Source organism: Plasmodium gonderi (assembly GCF_002157705.1).
Source record: "Plasmodium gonderi DNA, contig: Chr08, whole genome shotgun sequence".
Lineage (NCBI taxonomy): Eukaryota > Apicomplexa > Aconoidasida > Haemosporida > Plasmodiidae > Plasmodium > Plasmodium gonderi.
Genome location: NW_021628933.1, coordinates 1,014,637 through 1,033,048, shown reverse-complemented (window position 1 = coordinate 1,033,048; position 18,412 = coordinate 1,014,637). Strand labels below are relative to the sequence as shown.

At 30.5% G+C, this 18,412-nt stretch overlaps 1 protein-coding gene across 1 annotated transcript; it reads left to right on the top strand.

Annotated features, from left to right (window-relative positions):
• Positions 1-3,483: 3,483 nt before the first annotated feature.
• PGO_082040 (hypothetical protein, conserved) lies at positions 3,484-17,697 on the top strand (the record flags this gene model as incomplete). Its single annotated transcript, XM_028687426.1, has 1 exon — positions 3,484-17,697. One exon carries the CDS (start codon positions 3,484-3,486, stop codon positions 17,695-17,697), a length of 14,214 nt encoding a protein of 4,737 aa, XP_028543227.1.
• Positions 17,698-18,412: the final 715 nt, after the last annotated feature.

Below are 18,412 nucleotides of genomic sequence, written 5' to 3'. Positions count from 1 at the left end.
GTTTTTTTTTTTTTTTTTTTCTTTTTTTTTATGTGTCCTTTTTCCCCCTTTCACCAAGTATACTACGTTGTTTGTAAATTGATAAGATCAATATGGCATAACCATAAGTGTTGAGATTATGACTAATATAATTTATGTTGTTTTTGTGCATACAGTAGAAATTGCACACCTATACACATACACACACCTTTTACGTCTAATATGTTGACCTAATTCTTGTGCAACCTCTTATTTTTCACAAAAAAAAGGGAAATAATCATTTGTATAGAAATACTTTTACATGTAATTAAATTTGTTTATCTTTATTGTTCCTGATGAAATCGATATGAATACATTGTATTTCACAAAACATGTGTAGACTCTCGTTCTAAGAGAAAATACATAATTTAAAAATTTCCCTTTTTTGTAAGTTTACATATGTTTCTCTTAGAAAAAAAAAAAAAAAAAAAGGATGAAGAGGGAAAGGAGGCACACATATGTATACACTACTCCTCCTAAAATTATGCACATACAAAACGTTTTTTCATCGCAGTAGGAAAAAAAAAAAAAATGTGCTTCATTTATTAATTTCAATAAAATGTTAAATGGAAGCTTATTGCATGTGATATTTTAGAATCGAAGGAAATAAATATTAATATTTTTGCAAATATGTAGAGGCCAATTTTTTTTTTTTTTTTTTTTTTCCATACCTTCAAGGGGTAGACAACTAAACGGAATGGTACCACGAGACAGGGAGGGAGAAGTTATTTTTATTTTATTTTATTTATTTTTTTTTTTTACTCTTTTTTTCCCCTTTTAAATTGAGATAAAGAAAAATGAAGAAGCACGTAAATAGTTCACATTATTTAAATTCTTTTACATTCACGTTTTTGTAATATTGTTCAGTTTTTTCAAAACATTGAATTTATTTTGACGAAGGAGATATGTGAGTTTGTCTGGCCACAAGCCTGTACTGTGTTAATGCCTTTATGCTACGACAAATAGACTGTAGTTCAAATAAGCAAAAAAAATAAGGCAAAAAAGTAAGCCAAAAAAATAAAGCAAAAAAATAAAGCAAAAAAATAAAGCAAAAAAATAAGGCAAAAAAATAAGGCAAAAAAGTAAGGCAAAAAAATAAGGCAAAAAAGTAAGGCAAAAAAATAAAGCAAAAAAATAAAGCAAAAATATAAGGCAAAAAAATAAAGCAAAAATATAAGGCAAAAAAATAAAGCAAAAAAATAAGGCAAAAAAATAAAGCAAAAAAATAAAGCAAGAATAATTGGCTTTTTTTTATTTTCTTTTTTTTTCCTTTTTTTTGTCGCATAAAAAGTGCCCAAAAATATCTGCTAATTTGAACGAAACTTCCTAAATTTTTCAGCAAGAATATATTAATGAGAGAAAAAAGAAAGACATGCTTACATGGCTGTGCATATTTTTCTTATTCATCATTGCATTATATTCGTGAAAGAGAAAAAGAATATGTACAACTGTGTAAACAGACTGCACACATATGTTTATACATTCCTCATAAAATGAAAGTGAATATCAGTTGTGGGAACATCATTCTATTTATATAATGGACACGTGCGTTCAAAAGCAGAACTTAATGTGTATCCATTCTGGTATGCATTAATAGAGATATTTATTCACTCTTTCGCCACTTTATCTTTTCGACGTTTCGCCTTTGCGCTTATTTTTTTTGCAAACCCAGTTAAGTGATCTTTCCTGATTGTCATTTAATTTGGAACAAGAGGTTGAACAAAAGTATGCGTTTATGTTTTGTGAATAGGTCGTTTTTTCACTTTTTTTTTTGATTATTTTTTTTCCTCATGATATATGTTCTTTCCAGCCCTATGCACGTGGCAAAAACGAATGTATGCGCAAAACACATATACTATTGTGCATGTGTAAATGTATCATGATGTTGTCCAAAATTTTGTGATAAAACTGTGGGCGTACTTTTTTAGACTTCAATATTTTTTTCATCAGACTTGCTTTGGGGAAATAGTAAAAAAAAAAAAAAAAAAAAAAAAAAAAAAAAAAAAAAAAGCTATTATTTTTTCATACAAACGGAGGAAAAAAACTGTGACAAAGTTGAAGAAAAATGATAACAAAATGACCGCAAAAATATTGATTAGTTGTTCGAAAAAAATGTGCACAAAAAACATTCGCACAGTAAATACATGGAAAAGCATACACATGGAAAAAAAATTCTTCCGGAAATAAAAAGAAAAAAAGATACATGGAACATGCTTAAATGGAACGCATTTATGTGGAACGTATTTATGAGCTGAGTTCCACCACACCCTCCTCTCTCTGTGAAAAAAACTCAAATGTAACTTTTAAATTGCATAATGTCCATTTCAAATTTTTGAAAATTGAAGATGTGACAATAACAATGGATTTATGTATGCACAAGTAGGACGCAAACAAAATCATGGAAATTTTTTTTTGTGAGGAATAAATTAGCGTGTCATTTTTTTTCTTTGACGAATTTGTTCACGTGCGTTTTTCAGTATTTGCATATGTAAACCTATTTTCCACATCACTGAATTTTCCACATTACAACGCAAAATTAATTCAACGCCTTATTCTTTTTTACTTTGCATATTTGTTGTTTATTTTCCTATCCTACAGCGTGCGTTATGATTAATTTCCTCCTACTCCTTTTTGTGCAACTCCTGCAAAGCATTTACAAAGCGTTTACGAAATGCTTATGAAATGTTTACTAAACGTTGTACATTTTTTTTTTTTTTTTTTACCCACCTTTTGGTCAATTCATCCAGTCTTTTCATTGCCTCCCTCACCCAACCGTCCATTCTTTATTTTATTTTGTTTTATTTTTATGGGTAAAATATCAAAGGACAAACAATTGATGAGCATATATCCCTTTAGTAGGATCATTTTTAAATATTCCAAAATTTTTCACATGCATACGAATTACTCTTCATATGCCTGTAAACCAAATTAGCACGGATAGTACTTCCACAACGACTAGTGCATCACGCACACATACACACAATCATACATACACTAATGCAGATTGGAACACTTTGTGCACATAGAGCAATAAATCCACAAATATTTCTCTTTTGCCCATTGTTGTGCAGGGTTCATGTTGCATATACATGCACATATACACATATACATAAATGTATATATTTTTTTTTTTTTTTGTTTACCTTGTTGCTTGTCCCATTTTTTGTAAGGAACGGAAAAGCTGAATTTTTCCCCTTGAAATTTCTTTTTACACCTGTCCTGCACCAAATAAGAGCGCACACACACATATACACAGTCATGGGGCATAATTGTGAAAGTGATGATATGTGTGTAAGGACATGTCTATATGGATAAATGTATACAGTAAATAATAATCTGTCGAATTAGCGAAATTTTTTTTTTTTTTTTTTTTTTTTTTTTTATGTTCGACAAATTTTGCCAGTTCACGAATTGTATGTCTCTCCTTTACTTCTCCCTCTCCCCTAGTGACATTACTCCAGAATAATGAAAAAAAAGATAAACATTAAAAATTTTGAGTTGGAGGAAATTATTTTCATACTCTTAAACTGCTTAGATAATGAAAAACAATTAAATTGGGAAATAGTGAACACTCTTAAAATATATGTTATGTATCACAAATGTGAAATTTTAAATTACGTATTTTCTTTTTTACAAATACAAAAAGTAAGCCACGAAAATCAGAAATTGTTGCTTTACTTGATATATGACCTTGTACATTATTGTATTTTTAACCAATTTAGTAACACGGTTGATAAATATTTAGATTATATAAAAAGAGATGTAATAAAGAAAGGAGCAAAATTAACAGCACAAAATGGAAAAAATTACAAATTTAAAGATATATACATATTTGATAACATTTTAAAGTATTCTTTTTTTGATGGTGATGAGTACTGTTATCTGTATAAACATCAGTTTTCTCAAGGAAAAAATTGTCAATTGGAACTCAAAAATAGGGTAAATGAAACGGATTCTTGTGATCCCATATGCAGTAGTATTAGGAAAAGAGGTATAGACACAAAGGAGAAAAGAAAAAATAAGAGAAACATCTTCTATGATGATAAAATTTCAACATTAACATGCTTAAAAAAAGAAGAGTATAAAGCCACTGTAATAGAAGAAAAAAACAATTTCAACAAATTCAAAAAGAACAAAAATCAACAAAGTGATAATTGTAACTTCGGAAAAAGTATGTACAACATACAAAACACAGAAAAGATATCTGAAATAAGCAACATCATTAGAAATATAATAAACTTCCTCTTGAACGAAATTCTATACATTAAGCGGAATGATGAACGACACTACATAATGACCAATCTACTAATTCTATGCGTCATTAAGGAAGATGTCTATTTAAAGAAGAAAATAGTAGACAAGCTGAATTACCACCTGAATGCTACCACCTCCAACCCAGAATATGCAAACAGCGCATCAGAATTGGTATTAATCCAGTCCCCAAATGGAATCAATAACCATGTTAAGAATGTCAATACAGGAAGGAGCAGCAACACTGGATGTGGCAACCACACGAGAAGGAGGAGCAACACGAGTTGCATTGGCAGCAGTGGAAACCCAAGCCTGTACACATACCTCGAACTTTACATCGACATATTCACAGAAATACCTCACCTCACTAAAAGCATTCTCCCAGAATTTTTTAAAATCATCCTTTCTTTGGATCATAGCAATAGACATATGGATATGATATATAAAATTTTTTTCAAAATTTTTTATGAAATTCAATTTCCATCAGTTTTGTATACAATAGTCCATATGAACACAAAATATAAAAAAAAAAATTTTATTTCATCAAATAAGCAACACACGAATGTATATATTGAAAATGATGTAATTCATTTGTCTCTCGAAAATACTAGTGAAGATACCTGCACAACGTACACTAGGGAATCATCACTGAATTCGAATATTCTAAGTAAAAATAATGACATCCATGTCTTTAATGATGATATTAAAAAAGTGAAGTTATGTCAAACACAGGATAAGAAAGAAATGATAGGAGCTATGACAGACAAATGTCTACACCAAATTGAAAATAGATCACAGTATGACATTTTCTATGACGCCCAAAATGATATGATCCAATGCAACATGAGTTCTGCATTTCCTGAGAAGAAAAAACTCGAACAGAAGAGAAGTGACAATAATATCTCCAAAGATGCAAGTGATTCTACAAATACTAATGAAAATCAAGCTGAGTCAAGTCCACATGATTATCAAAATGGATTCAATAATTCCACATTATCAGAAAATTTTTACACTGCTATGAATTCGAAAGAAGAGACGAATGAGTTGCAGGAAGTTTGTAGCGATGATACTACTGGATGCAGGTCCCCTCCTCCTTTCTACGAAGGGAAAAAAACATGTGAGAATTCTCCAACAACAGAACATGAGGTGATTCACCCAAATGAGAATTCTGCAAAAAGAGAACATGAGGTGATCTACCCAAATGAGAATTCTGCAAAAAGAGAACATGAGGTGATCTACCCAAATGAGAATTCTGCAAAAAGAGAACATGAGGTGATTCATTCAAATGGAAGAAAAACCTTCATTGCAAGAAGAAGAGAGAACTCCAATCAGGAAATGCTGAAAGAGGGGAATAATCCAAGACTAACCGAAAATACAACAAATGAGAAGGAAATAAAAAAAACAAAAGAGGTAAAAGATGTGTGCACAAAAATGTTGGATTTATATTTTAACATAATTCCTAATATGAAATATAATAACGAAAATTATGGAAAGATCCTTTATATCATATCAAAACTGCTTCTATATGTAAATAATGAAGAAATGACAAAAAAGACGATAGAAATATATATATATTATTTTTTTCTGTTTTTCAATTCGATTATTAACAATGCAAGTGCGTATGACATTTCTTCTATTTATAACAATGATGCACAAGTATACATAAATTATAGTAACATAAAAGGGTTACCGGAGCACAAAGTGATTAGTAGCTTCAGAATGATCCTACAAAATTCTTTATACAAGATACATTTGATAGTTGCATTTGCAAATCATATAGTGAAGGTGGCGTATTCTATCCTATACATACTGATCAACCAAAATTACACAATTAATAATGCCAAAGGAGTTGTGAAATATATAACCTCTAATTCTTATGTTTCCATATTTATCGAAACTATTGAAATATTTAACATTTTCATATCATGTGTGTATACAAACTATTGCGTATTTAATTTTCTGAAAGAAAAATTCAAATCCAATGTAAAAATAGAAATTCTTGTATCCCTAATTCTGCTGAAGCAGTATATTCTCCTAACATCAGGGGATCTGAACAATGGTAACATTATCCATTTGTCTAATCAAAATATAAAGAAAAGAAATAATGATTATAAAAAATGTTTCAAACGATTAAACAAATTTATAAATGATAAAAATAAAAATAATACTAATAATGTTGAATTTATCATCCAAATTGTGGCAAATTTATGTGATAAATTTAATAACGATTTGAGTATTATCTATATGATACTAGAAATTAATTTAATTTTGTCATACTATCACTATTTTGAACACTTTTCCTACAATGCTAGTGTCATATTGGGGTTACTTCCTCCGATAAGTAGCCCTCTCTGCGATTTGTATATTCGACAGGAAGATTCATCACTTGGAAAAACAGACAACTTTGGAAAAGAATCAATAAATGAAAGTTGCTCCACCCATCGAAGGAACAATAAGGATGGAAGAAAAGAAGTTGATCTTAATGCAATTTCCATTCAGATGTGTAAAGAGAAAGGAAATGAAACACTCTGCATCGATTCTAAAAGGAATGTAAATAGAAATAGATTGAATAGTAATGGTAATGATTCAAAGGGGCTTAATTTTTCCAATGCCCAATTTCGGGAAAAATTTTCAGAAAATTACAAACAAGGAGATACAGATATAAACACGATGAAATATCAGGAAAATGAGATTAAAACATGGTTATTGATACCAAATAAACATGTAATAAAAATTTTTCATTTCATGATAAATATTCTCTTCACTGACGAGACACATTTTAAAACGAAGAATAAAAAATACGGATTTTGTGTTGATGAAAATGGCACAGTTGTAGACATAAATGACACACATAATGAAGTTTTAAAAAATGGATTTGATAACAATAGGATATTTTATGACACGCATTGGAATTATTTTATTTTTATGTATCCATCTGTTCCTTATATAAAGAAATTAATATCACTAGCATTTGAGTATAACTTTTGTTTATATTCACCAAGAATATTATACCCATTATTGTTTGAATTTTTGATAGATATCAAAAATAGTTACAAAATTATAGTAATCATTTTAAAGTCATTGAACATTATGTGCATATTACTTTATAATCATATGGTGAAGAAAAATTTAAGGATTCATTCAAAAATACATTATAATTACTTAGCCTTACCTAATATGAGCACTATTATGTTGGTCTTATTTACATACTGCATGCACCCAAACTTTGTTGTTTCATTTCTTAGTTTGCAACTTATTTCTATACTGAGATGTTTCACTCAAGGGAAAGCATTGACATCTGTTCAGAATTTTACATACTTTGAATTACTTCTCAATTTTATCAAATTAAGTGAAAAATGTATAACTTCGAAGGAAAGGGAAAAACATCTCCAATGTTCCTCATCTCTGCTAACGGAAAAATTGTATAGTAGGAAAATTCTAATGCACATAAGAAAACTTGCCAGATGCATAAAAAGAAGAAAGGGTACAAACAATATGCATAAACGAAATAATGCAAAGTTTAAAATGGCACTTTATTACAAATCTTTAATAAAAATGTGCTACATGGAGATAGCAAAAAGGATTAGTAAAAAGTTATTAAATGTTTTCTTGAAGACATATCCATCTGGGTACCATAAAAAACAACGGAAAAAAATAACCACCATTATTAAGCATTTCTTTAATATAGATTTCAAGAAAATTGAAATATACACATTGCATAGAGATGAAGAATGGAATCACACACTGATAAACACTGCTCAGATTAGTACACCATTCAGTATTGATATGACTAGTCTTATAGGAAATAAGAACACGCAGAGTGACAGTGAGGAAGCACTTCACACTAAAGTAGAATCCATGGATTATGATTTTACACAAATTCTTAGGCTGATGCAAAGATTTTTCAGTACTTACATAAAAATAGAAATAGACAAAATTTACAACTATCATAGCTACATAGTAACATATTTTTATACACTTATTGAATTGATAAGAATTATTAAAAGTAACAGTGAATTTGAAAACACCTTTTTCTTTCAATGTATTGTTAACATACTATGTGTTGTTGTAAAAAAGTTTAATGGGAAATTTGCAAATAAATTAATTACTGTTTTTTTCAATCTGAATGAAGAAGTAATAATAAATGAAGAGGAAAACATGTTCCTAACTCTTTATATGAATTTCTCAAGTATATATAAAAACCATTTTTTTAATTTGTATACAGAAAAATGCACTACATCATACATGAAAAATTGCATTGAGTGTATTCAAATAATGCGTGATGGTTTCTTATATGCAAAAAAGAGTAATGAAAATCAGCTAGACTTTAACAACTTTATGCTACTATCCAACACGTATAATAGTGATATTTCAAGACAAAAATATATTAACCAATTTTTACATTATCTCAATGAATACCAATCTGTATATCGATCTAACATTCTCCAGTTGGATGAACTAAACGGAGGATTACTCCTAAAATGGAAGCTTCATCAGCAGGAGTGTACCTCCAAAAAATGCAGTGAAAATTACATCAAATCTGAGAAGATAGAAATAGAAAAGAAGGGGAAAAAACAAGATAGAAAATGTGCAACAATTTTAAAGAACCATGGAGAAGAATTGAAAAGACAACTTTACAGAAACAATGAAGTTGTAAGAAAGGCTTACGAATTATTAGAAGGTGCACTAGGATCGTTTATTCTACAAAATGATATAAATTTCTCATTATGCAAATGTTTCCATCAAGATATTACAGCTTATTATATAGAGAGTATACTACATAAAAAGAATCTATTTCGAATTCTTATCTTATTGAATAATATCTACCATTCAGATAAAGCAAACAGAAAAAGTAGTGCATTTTCAATTTTTGGAAAATCAAATAATGTTATTAATGCAGAAAATATAAGAAATACCTTAATATTAACTACAGGAATGTGTATTAAAAAAATCCCTGCGTCCAAATTTCGAGATCTATACAACATTAATCAAGTTTATGTAGATGATAAGATATTCAACATTTATGTGAAGCATGTTTATATACCTGTAGTCAAATATAACATCGATTTTTTAAATTCCATTTTCGAGCAAAACGAAGCAGTGGAAAATGAGGAACAAATTCTAAACAAGATACTTGTCAATAAACAGAAATATATTGAAGTTAGATACAAGCAAGAGATAAACATGAACATGCAACTCAGGAACCATATTATCACAAACGTAGAAAAGGTGGAACAAGATTCTTCTTCTTCTTCTCTCAACATCTCACCATTTTTAAAAATGAACAATACACAATTTTTCTGGGCTACAGAAGAACACGTCAACACTTCCACGGACAGTGTAAATATGGAAAGTGTTACAAATGGAAGAAACAAAGGAATCCAAGAGATGAACAACAAAGATCTATGCAAATCCTTACCTCAGGAAAAAACCAGTCTTCTCACGTTTCAGCTTTTAGTGGATCCTGTTATATGTTCACTATACCAGGAGAAGGAAAAAACAATACAAGAAAATTTACTGAAAGCGATGAAAAGTATATCGAAGAAGCTGATGCATATTAAAATATGCTGTAGAAAAAAAAAAACACTACAGCGTGAACAAATGAAATGGAAAAATTGTGTATTACAAAACGTTTGTGATCTCCTCTCAGATTCTCCTATAAGTCTACTAGATGTGAAAAATCATCAGTATGGTATAAAAGACGTGTGTGAATATTACTTGAATGAAAAGGTAAGCGAAGTTCCTTTCTATTCCTGTCTTTACATGTACAAGCATATAATAATTTATTCATCTCTTCATTATATAGCAAATTTTGAGGAACTAACACTTCCCATGAGTAGCTTCACATTCAAAGGGGTAGAAAAATTTGCTATATATTTTAAATACACAAATAATATAATTTTTAATAAAAGTGAGTATAGCATTAAGGAAGATATAAAAAAAGGACTCAGTGAAGAATCGAATAAGAACAACTTTTCAAATATTGTCAACACAGAGTATGAAGAATTATATATTAAGGAAATTAACAAATGGGAGAAAATGATGAACCATGAATGTGGGCAAATTTCAGGAGGTTCAGCATCAAATAAAGTAATTTATAATGATCATTTTTCGCAAGAGAAAAAAGAAAGGAGCACAAAAACTGAGGAAAAGAAGTATCATTCAAATTCAAATTATGTAAAAGCAACAGAAACATTCTCACATGATATAAAACTCGACATTCAAACGGATGTCTACATAAATTTGCAAAATGCCTTGAAGAGCATATACTATTGCCTTTTCATAAAAGAACCCATACATTTCCAGCTAGTTTTTATCATTGTAAATGTTCTAATAAATTTATTTCTAAAAATTGTGCATAATGAAAAAAAACAAATGTATCACAAGTACCCTGAGAAATGGCAAGTATCTGAAAGCGTAGATGATGCAACACAGAAATGTAGTAGTGCCAATTTGGACTCCCATAAAATCAGCAGGAGTAACGAACAGAGTGAAATGCAAAAAGTGGTTCAATTATCCCGTTCATATAAAAATGAAAACGTGTTGAGAAAACAAATGGAGGGGAAAAAAAAAAATAAAAAAAAATTTGCTAAAAAATCTATTCAGTTTAACCCAAAAAATGAAAAACAACGACACGTCGAAAAAATAAAACAAAATGAGGAGAAGCAGAAGGAACATGAAAGTGATGATAAATTTCAACAAAATGTTCATGATAAGAAAATAGATGCAAGTGCCAAATTGGAATCATTGCTAATGAAACCAAATTCGTGTGAAGGTAGTGACAAGTTTGTTCACATAGACAGGGAAATTAAAGCACATGGAGCAAATGATACAATCTATTCAAATAATGAAGATGCAAAATGTAGAAATGTTTATAGAAATCTCGTCTTGGGTGTAACCAAGGGAGAAGAGAAAAAAAAGCATACCATGAAAAAGTACAGAAAAGTGCACAAAAAAATGAAGAATCAAATGTTTGGAAAAATCAGCCAACACGACATGAAACTCCTCCATGGAAAGAACAAAATATTTCTCAATCTAAGCAAGTATCAAGATTTGGCTTTGTCTTCCATAAATCTAATCACTTCTATCATAGTTAAGGCAGTTTTAGAAATTAAATTCTTTCCATTTCAGATGAAGATAATCAAGTATATACACGACACGTGTGTGCTAACCAATATAGGAGAAATTAAATTCATTGCGTTTCGCATACTAACTGAAATAATAATAAATTCTACCATTTCCTGTAAATCTGAAGAGGATAAAGATGCTGAAAAGAAACCCTTTGACAAGGATGCATACCAAAATTCGTTTCCTCAGAAGCGTATGAAAAAGGGAAAGTATAAATCAGGAGAAGATATTCACCATTATAGAGATTCACTAGACATGGAGATGTCTAAAGAAGAAGGAAGTAAAAACGGAGAACTGCATATGAACAGCATAACAGAGAGGAAAGATCATCATGTGAAGACTATGTCATCGTGTAATTCATCCAATTTTGAAAAATATTTTAATTTAATTTTTTCTCCCAGTGTGAATTTTTCACATGGGAAATTTTTCGATGTGAAGAAGGATAGACATGGTGAGTACTCTGGTGAGAGGGATTGCCATGGGGAGTGCTCTAATGAGAGGGATTTCCATGGAGAGTTCTCAGGTGAGAGGGATTCCCATAGAAAGTGCTGTGAAGAAAATGCCGATCACACGAACCTGGAACAGAGGAAAGATTCAAGTGAACATTACCTTGACAGCTTCAGTAACGCAGAAGATAATGCACTAAACGACACAATAAATGAAGACAATGAGATGAGTTACGTGAACAATGAGGAACTCGTTCTAAGTGATCAAATTGGTGAGCGAAGAAATTTAAGAAAATATAAAAGTAGCGACAATGGGTGGTTCGATTGTAGTTTCATATATGAACCTGAATCAGATGACAAATGTCCATGTGTCAATTCAGGAAGAGAGAAAAATAGAGAGGAAACCAGGAATGGACTTAACGAAGAAAAGAAAAAGTGGGTTAAAACGGAACGAAATTATGTCTGCGAATGTATAGGTCTCTTAATTCCTTACATTAAGGACAATGAAAAAATAATAAGCTATATGAGCATATGCTCTGTTTGTGCAATAATAGGAAAATTGGAAAACAAAAAAGTATTGCCAAAATCACACTTCATTTATTTTTTTTTTAATCGAATAGAAATGATTTTGAATGTATTATCAGGGGTCATGATGAGTCTTCCCAATTCTGGTCAGAAAGCACGCAAAGAGATCAGGAAGAATGAGCTTCAAATGAAACATAAAGTAAAGCAGAACATAACCAGTAAGGATATACAGAATATAATGGTAGATGACAAGACAAACCAATTGAAACATTACATCCGAAATAAGGATGAAAATATGATTGAAGAAACGTTTAAAGATGAAGAGGCAATAAACGAGAAAACCAGGTACAGTGATGAAACGGGTAGTAACGGATCAGAAAGGAAAGGTACTAAACTGGAAGAATTAACACATGAAGATATAGAAATGATGAAGAAAGGGCGAACGTTCCATAGTAGAAGACAACCTGCTCCTAACATTTCCAGAAAGTTTAATTACAAAAATGTTAGATATAACATGTACAATATAGAACGGTACAACGAATTTTACAAACGGGTAAGAAACAAAATAGAAGAAATAAACAGAGAGAAATATCAGAAATGGTTTATTAAAAGGCTATGCATGTTGTTAAACAGGAAAAAAAAGGAAGTAAACTTGTTCAAAATTATAAATAATATAATTAGTGAAACTTTTTCAGAGAAAGAAAAAAAATCATACGTAAATTATCTCATTAATTGTATTCACAATAGAAACAAAAGGGTTGCAATGAATGGTCTAAATTTGCTTATGTATTTTACATGGACTGAACAAATTAATAACGAAGATATTGACATAATTATGAGTAGAATTCTCAATGAGTTGCACTATTATACAAAATTGAACATTTTAAATGGTGTAGAAGGGGAAGATAATATTGCACATTGTAGGAGCACAATAAAACCAAATAGCACACTAGTTACATATTGTAACATGTACAAAAAAAAAGAGAAAAAAATCAAGAATCCAAATATTTTAGAAAGATCATTGCATATAATTTTACTCTTTTGTAGAAAATATTTCTATGTAATTATAAGCAAATTATGTACACTGCAATCTAAATATAGCTATGAACACATCTACTTCATCTACATGATATGTAATAATGAAACCTTGTTACATAAGGCATTAGACTATTTATTTTACATAATAAATAATATGAACACAATCAAAGTTAATAACAACTTTAGTAATATACTATCCTTGATTTTCCATTTCTTCAAGTTTCGAAATTCATACCTAAGGCACTACGTAAAGACATACTTTACAGAACTTTTCATAATCATCTTCTATGTCTTAGGGGTAAAACAATTAGCTCATGTGAATGGAGCAGTGACTACCCAGGTGAATAGGAAAAACGAATTTCAGTGCATAAATGGAAATAGAAGCGAACATGAATATAATCACACTAAGGTTAAGACTAAGGTTAAGACTAAGGATAAGACCATCAATCCTATGGCACAACAACAAATGCTGTTATATAGTCCATTATGTTCAGATAATGAACACGATGTAAAATTGAAAGAGAAACAGGAAAAATGCACTGATTTTCATTTTCTCAAAATGGTTAAGCAAAAAGAGGAAGGAACCAGATCCAGCTTGTCTGATATGAATAGACGTATAAATAAAATTGACACAAAGAATGGTTCAAGTGCACGTTTTATTAGTATATTTAAAAAGGAGGAAAACCATTTCAACACAAGTTACACTCATAAAGAGAGTAACGATGATTGTGTAAATTGGAAAATAAATCGAAGAGAAAATAAAAAAAAGATAAACGATTTAGATACTTTTACAAATATGATCAATGGATCCCCATTTTTTACCAAAAAAAATAGCATACTCCATACTAGGGATGTAAAAAAAATATCAGGAAAAGAATTCAACCAAAAAATTTACAAGAACTATACATACAACATAAGTGTAAATAATACATTAAACTGTTTCAACATCATGAAAGAGATGCTAAAATTGAATAATAAAAAAAGAATTTTAAATAACCTTGAAGAGAGTAAGGTGGAAAAGTTCCTATACTACAAGCACTCATTTGAGAATGGACTAATGAAGTTGATATTCATTTTTTTAAGCAATATCAGTCGAAGTGGCAACCGAGGGGAGTTCCGCAAGGTGTTCAATTTTGTAGAAATGTTTATCAAGAATGATAACTTAAATTATGTAATTATATCCATATTGATATTGTCACAACTGTTATTATGCATGCATATAGAGACAGAAAATTTAAAATTAATTGAATCCACAATTAAAGCCTTATGTTATATCGGCTGTGCTTACAAAAACGATTTGATTACAAAATATTTACATCTATGTTTCAAGAATTTATTCATCATTTTTAAGAATATCATGAAATATCAAATCGAAACAGGATTAGAACCGTTCCCTGTTCTAATCAAAGAAAAATATGCTTTACATATTCTTAATTCTCTTTTTATGAACCTAGGAAATAATGATAAAAGTATCCTTAAGGAAACATTGAATGCTTTCAAAGAAGCTTGCAAATATGAAAATGACAAATGGCCTTCCCACCGATGTGCATCTTATGTAAAAATTTTAACAGAACCTGCAGTAGTTCTTACTTATCTGAATAGTACTCATGCATCTGAGAAGGCGTACATTTGTGGAATCCTCACCGAGATTTTTAAGACATGCTATATGGAACAATCAAAGAAAAGGATCCAAGGGATTCGTCTCACACATGAAAAATCAATAAAAGTGGAAAAATTACTCAAGAAACACATATACGAAATTCTCACTTATCTGATTATCCATCTTGCAGATAAAAGAAGAAACTTATCAACCAAAGTTTGGGAAGCTCTAAAAGAACTCCTAAGATTTAAATTCTCTGAACATGTCAATCAAGCGTTAGCATATTTTGACCGAAAAATGTTTCTACCAAGTAGATTAGACGCAGAGGTAGGGGCAGAGGCAGATACACAGGCAGATGCAGATGCAGATGCAGAGGCAGACACAGAAACAGACAATTGCATTGTCATACAGAAAGAATATTTCAAAGATGCAAATATAAGTAAGGAAAATAAAATAATATCATTGGAAAATGATGAAGCATACTACTTTGCACGCATCCCCAGTGAGAATAAGAAAACTGGGAGTGTCAAAGGACAGATGAGTAGGAACAGACTTGTAAATAATTATCCCAGTAAATGTTTTACAGAATCTAAGATGAAAAAGAAAGAAGAACAAAATTTATGTATGAACAAAACAACTCCTGTTCAGATGAATTACTCCAATGATACTACTTCTAGGGAGACACAGGAGAGAAGAGAAAAAAGACTTAAAATGAATGATATCAAAAAAAGACATTCAGCTGATAGTGTTTCAAATAAATCGAACGATAAGAGTGATGGTAGTAAAGAGGATAGTTCATCACAAAAAAAGAAACAAAAAGTCAACATGTACTATTATAACATTTTTGTAGAAATATTTATTCCTCTTATCATATGTATCGACACAAAGGTGTCTTACAAAAAAAATTTATTTACACAATTAAATAATTATTTGTACGAGAGTGAATTCAACCCGAATGTAGAAGATTGTAACAACCTGATTCATATAAAAAACGAAAAAAATAAATTGTACGAAATATTTTACACTCATTTGAAGTTAGACTTGAGAAATATTAATAGCTTATACAGAGCCTACATTATTCTTCTAAACAGTAGAAGATATTTTTATCAAAAAATAAGGAACTCGAAAATTCAAATTAGTGATGATGTGGAGAAAATGATAAAAGAGTATGAAATAAAAAGTACCAAATTTAGGGCAGAACATGTGCTATTTGGAGACTTGAAAAATTACGTACATAAGAAAAAATTTGAAAGCGGAAAGGGAGGAAATGACAAAATGGGCGAAATGGGCGAAATGGGCGAAATGGGCGAAATGGACAGAATGGACAGAATGGACAAAATGGAAAAAATGGAAAAAATGAATGAAATGAACGAAATGAACGCAGAAGGAAACATCCCCAATAGTGGCACGCCTGCTTTAGCTAATTCTCTCTTGAATACCCTATCAGAAACTTTAAACTACTCCTATGATAGCATCTTTCTCAACAATCATAGTGCAAGCATTGAGAAGGAAAATGAACACAAACGAAAATTTGCAAAAGGAAATAATGCCGAAAAGGTGTCACACAAATGGAACCAAAGATATGCAGATTTGGAACAAAATGCGTACACTTTTATGTCTGTATCGAAAAATGAGCATTACATAAACCAGGAGGAAGAAGCAACTGTGGAAGAGAAAGGAGAAAATAGTGAAGAAGCAGAAAGGGGTTATGGTGTGGCATTGCATAGAGATCTCGAATCGAAAAGAGACCAAATTGAAGACAACAATTTTGTTAACAATCACAAACGACCAATGCATCGAGATAAAGAGGAGAAAGCTTTCCTGATTCTACAAAAAGGATTGCAACACGATTGTAATGAAGTGATAAGGGAGAATAAGAACGACTTGGTGTTTGAAGAAGGGATGATTAAGACGAAACTTAAAAAGAATTCTTCCTTACTGGAATATAAGAAAAGTCATTCATTAGACTCTGAAGAAAAATTATCTGACGAGAATTATATGAATTTTGTTTCAAGTAGTGATGAGGAGGATGGAAGAACAGCACCATGTCAAGAAATAACATCTGGGGATGAGTCATATGAAAAAGATATGATCACATCAGAATTACGTCGATATACACCGAATGATAGAAACACAAAACAATTTATCATGAGAAAGTGTGAAAAAATACAACTATTGAATGATAAATACAACTTTGTTAATCATTTTAAAACTGTATTAAATTTAAAGATGAATCAAAATTTGTTACACTGGATTGAAATGCTCAAGTTCATAAAGGAAGATCCATCATCTGATTTAATTTTAGTAGAGGAAGGAAAAATTGCAAATTTTATTGATTATTTTGAGTCTTCTTTAATATGTGCCTTAACAGTCATAAAATTTGTTTCGCTCTCATTGGATTCTAAAAAGCTACATAAGACTGCCTTGAAGATTATGAAAATGGAACCTCGAACAAATGAACAAGTAAACAATGTGGAAAACGGAAAAAAAAATTCACACTTGCAACATCAAATGGAGGAAATGTATTTAATACAATCGTTATCCATATCTACAAAGCTTGAAGCCCTTTGTTCTTCTGTTAGCAAACAATTATGCACATTTCTACAGCAGGATATAAGATGCACTGAGCATTTACCTCTAATTAAGTCTCTCTCCATCCTACCAACATTGAAGCATTTTTCACAATTTTGAAGTGCCTTTACAAAGTTCCCAGTTGGAAAATGTGCAACACAAAAATGTTCACATGTCTCTACGCAAGTTCCCCCATGATCTCTTGCACTTGGCATGTAGAAGTGACCCACACACATATACATATACATATATATATATATATATATATATATATATACCTACATACTGTCGCTTTTTTCTTCCTCCCTTTCTTCTCTTCTTTTTTCCGGTTCACTGGGTGGGACATAATTCACAACACATGGCATTTTTTTTTTTCGTTCCTCTTGTTTCGTTCCTCTTGTTTCGTTCCTCTTGTTTCGTTCCTCTTTTTTCGTTCCTCTTTTTTCGTTCCTCTTGTTTCGTTCCTCTTTTTTCGTTCCTCTTTTTTCGTTCCACTTTTTTCATTTTGTGCCCTTTCAGTCTATGTTTTTTTTTTTTTTTTTTTTCACCTCCACCTTATTTTGGTACAAATAAAATTACCATTCTTGGAGTCTTCCTCCATTTGGCTTTTATGAGAATTGGGACATGCATTTATAAAGATGCATTCTTAAAAGGGCAGAAATTAGAAACCTCTTATGCAAACGTAGAAGCGATAAAAAGGGGAAAAAAACACCAAAAAAAAAAAAAAAAAAAAAAAATGAAATAAATAAATAAAAAGTATGACGTATAAAAATAGAGTCCAAACTCTTACTTCATATTTGCGTATATCTTACGAAATGCTGCTAACCTAAACAGT